Raw genomic sequence first — 3,437 nt, 5'->3', positions numbered from 1 at the left:
AAAACAATTTTCAATTTCTTTTTTGTATCCATTGAGCAAAAATGGGTTGTAATTGTATAGCAGCATCTGAAAAATATATCTTGAGGACGCCCTAAAGCTCTCATAGTATCATGATCCTACAATTTTTACTCAAATAAAATCCTTGGCTTAGCTTAGTTGAATCATCATTGAAATCAAAATTATTCCTGTAAACTCACTCATAAAAATCATTTAAAGCAGAACAGAAAATTGATTTGATGGTCGGAGCGAATTGAAAGGTTACTAATTGTGAGGCTCCAATTCTTGACTGGAGGGGACACCTATTGGTCCAGGTCATTTCAGGGCTAAGCGGATCATTTATAATGAAGAAGATGAGCCTATATATACGCATATATGATATGCAGATATATGAATGATTCAATGTAAGAAAAATTTGAATTAGTGAATAATTGAATATACAATTCTAATAAATTATGAAATTTCTCACATAATTCATTATTTCTTCAGAAGTAATTCATGAGAAAATCCTCCTCTCAGAACCATATATGAGACCTTCATCTCATACAGAACAAATATTTAAACAGTGAAGAAATTCGACATACTATATTTATTCAAAAATAATAATAATAATAATAATAATAATAATAATAATAATAATAATAATAATAATAATAATAATAATAATAATATGATTCAAAAAATCCTAAAACCTACTCAAGAAACGGTTACAAGAGGAAGAGAGAGAGAGATTAGCCGCCAATATTAAAACCTAATCATCAATCCTAATAATTAGGAGTTAGTTTAGTAACCTCCACCCCACGCCCACGCCATTCCACCCCACCCAACCCACACACTCCCTCTCTCTCTCTCTCTGGTCTACTTTAATTCAGCACATTACAACTAAAAACGACATAATCTAATCTCTTCAGGTACCAACCTCCCTCATCTGTCATTGTCTTTATAATTTCTTCTCATTTTAGTTCAGTTTCTGCTGTGAATTGTAATGCGAAGGTTAACTTTTACTTGGCTTTTCTGTTATAGGATTTCGTAATCTATGGATTTGATGAGTTACTACTCGAATTGGAGCACACTCGACTCAGATATGAGCACTCAACATGCACAGACAGAGCTGGTTCCCGAGCTCCTAGGTTTCGAAAATGATCTTACGTTGTCAAATAGTTACATTGATCAACTGTTCCTGCAGCAGAACGATCACAGCTTTTGTTACTCATCCGACGGTTACAATTGCGTGTACCCTTCGTCTGATAATCTCAACACCCTTGCACCAGAACCCTTTGAATTAATCGACTCCAAACGCCAAAAAACATTTGATTATGAAGATGTTAATTTCTCGGAGTTATTTTATCCGGGTTTTGTTCCAAATCCTTGTGTGATTCAGGATTTCAGGACAGAAGTTACGTTGCCGCCATTTCCGGATATTCCAACTGCTCCACCGAACAGTGGAAGTTCCGAGAGTGTGAAAAGGATTAATGGTCGAGGGAGCTTGTCGGCACAGAGCATCGCCGCCAGGCAGCGGAGGAGGAAGATTACCGAGAAGACTCAGGAGCTCGGGAAGCTTATTCCGGGTGGACAAAGAATGAACACTGCTGAAATGTTTCAAGCAGCTTATAAATATATCAAGTTCTTGCAAACTCAAGTTGGGATTCTTGAATTTATGGGATCATATGAGGTAATTCAAGTTTCTTAATCATTTTAATCAAGATTAGGTTTTATTTTGGTAAATTTTGAAATTAATCCTGTGTGTACTTGTAGAAAAATGGGGAGACGACGATACATCGAAGTGAAGACTTGATGACTGCTCTTCTCGAATCGCCGTTAATTCAAGAAAAGTTATACTCGATCGAGAAATGTCTGGTTCCAAGGAAATTTGTCGAAACTCTAGCAACCGATGGTCGAATTGAATCTAAATCTCAGGTTTTGAAGGAATGCAAGAAGTTGATTCCAAAGTTGGAGCACTAATATTCAAGCTAAATACAGGAAATGGAAGACAATTTATTTATTTACTTTTTTTTTTTATTTAGTATTGTTGTATTTCTTTCCTAGCATAGTCAAGATTTCCTTTTTTTTCCTTTTTTTAGTACATTTTCGTAGTCAGGCAGTTAGAATTTTACCTGTCCAAAATCTTTCTTGTAAATTCCTCCTTTGCAAGAATGGCATCTTTGTTAATTTTATTTTATTTTTTTTGCATATATTACATTAAGAACAAAATTGTTTAAAACTGAAAGAATTAATGCAACCCTTAATTTCGGTGGGTCGTTATAATTTCAGAATTAAGTATTGTATTTAATAAAGGCATAATAACATTATTTTGTTTCTATATAAAGCAAAGAAGCAATAAAATAACACTATGGCATGTTTGATACACATTGTTATGTTACTTTAGCTTGTGATCATATTAGTTAATTTTGATACGACAAACATCATTGCTTCCGATTCTTGAGAATTTCGTATTTAATTTTAAACAATATTGTTTGGGGCAAAAATGGATAAAGAAACCGTTAATTAATTAATTAATTAATTAATTAATTATTATTATTATTATTATTATTATTATTATTATTATTATTATTATACCATCAACGCAGGAATAGGGATATCACTGTTGGGCTTTTTTTTCTTTTCTTTTTTTTTTTTTTTTTTTTGGTTTTTGTTTGGTTTTTTTTTTTTTTTTTTTTTTAATTTTTTTTTTTTTTTTTTTTTTTTTGTTTGGTTGTTCGTTGGTTCTTTTTTATTTCTTGTTTGTAATTTATTTATTTCTTTTTTGTTTAATTGAATTTTTTTACCCAAAAATATATCATATACATGTGATGTAGGTGCCATGAAATTGAAGGTTGATAGTGCAGCATGTATAATTTTCCCGTATTTTTAAAACAAGGTTTAAAAAAAAAAAAAACAATGTTACTTAGTAATAAATAATTCAAATTTATTTTCAGATACCTTTAGATAATTTTATTACTTGTAAAAAAATAGGTGTTTTATTTTACCCATTTAGAATAAATAACCTGCTTATTTGTAATATTATCCAACCAAAAGACATTTATTTGAGAGGTTGAAGTGCAGTCGACTGAGAATTTGAGTAGTGAATGTTAAGTTCATGATATACATTGGTCGACATCTCACTGCAGAAGATGCATAAACTTCATCGATTGCTTAGAGGTGCATTGATTTTTGCTAAAAAGAATGGCTGCCAACTAAAATGTAACTCCCGAAGGGATATAAATTCAGGATTAATGCTACTTGAACATAATTATTTACTCTAAATTATGTAACAGTCTAGTTCACGCACGACAAAGAAATTTGTTCAGACATTACAAATTTGTTCACGATGCAAGTCTTGTGAAAAATAGAATGAAGTAGCCGACAAACCGTCTTTTTTATAGGGTTTTATTTCATTGGATTTGATCTTGTCAATAGGGTGGATATTGTTCAAATTGAAT

At 31.6% G+C, this 3,437-nt stretch overlaps 1 protein-coding gene across 1 annotated transcript; it reads left to right on the top strand.

Moving 5' to 3' along the window:
* The first annotated feature begins 995 nt into the window (after nucleotides 1–995).
* Nucleotides 996–1,992, top strand: LOC111370273 (transcription factor bHLH53-like). Its single transcript, XM_022991949.1, has 2 exons — nucleotides 996–1,669; nucleotides 1,753–1,992. Exons 1-2 carry the CDS (start codon nucleotides 1,034–1,036, stop codon nucleotides 1,957–1,959), a joined length of 843 nt encoding a protein of 280 aa, XP_022847717.1. The 5' UTR covers nucleotides 996–1,033; the 3' UTR covers nucleotides 1,960–1,992.
* The last annotated feature ends 1,445 nt before the right edge of the window (nucleotides 1,993–3,437 follow it).

Source organism: Olea europaea, chromosome 21 (assembly GCF_002742605.1).
Source record: "Olea europaea var. sylvestris chromosome 21, O_europaea_v1, whole genome shotgun sequence".
Lineage (NCBI taxonomy): Eukaryota > Viridiplantae > Streptophyta > Magnoliopsida > Lamiales > Oleaceae > Olea > Olea europaea.
The sequence above is the reverse complement of the archived record's forward strand: the minus strand, read 5'-3'. Positions and strand labels throughout refer to the sequence as shown.

Bases quoted from the DNA above. Each gene is read 5' to 3' on its own strand.
- LOC111370273 (XM_022991949.1), top strand. From the start codon at position 1,034: ATGGATTTGATGAGTTACTACTCGAATTGGAGCACACTCGACTCAGAT. The intron at 1,670-1,752 runs GTAATTCAAGTT...GTGTACTTGTAG, and splicing joins AATTTATGGGATCATATGAG to AAAAATGGGGAGACGACGAT.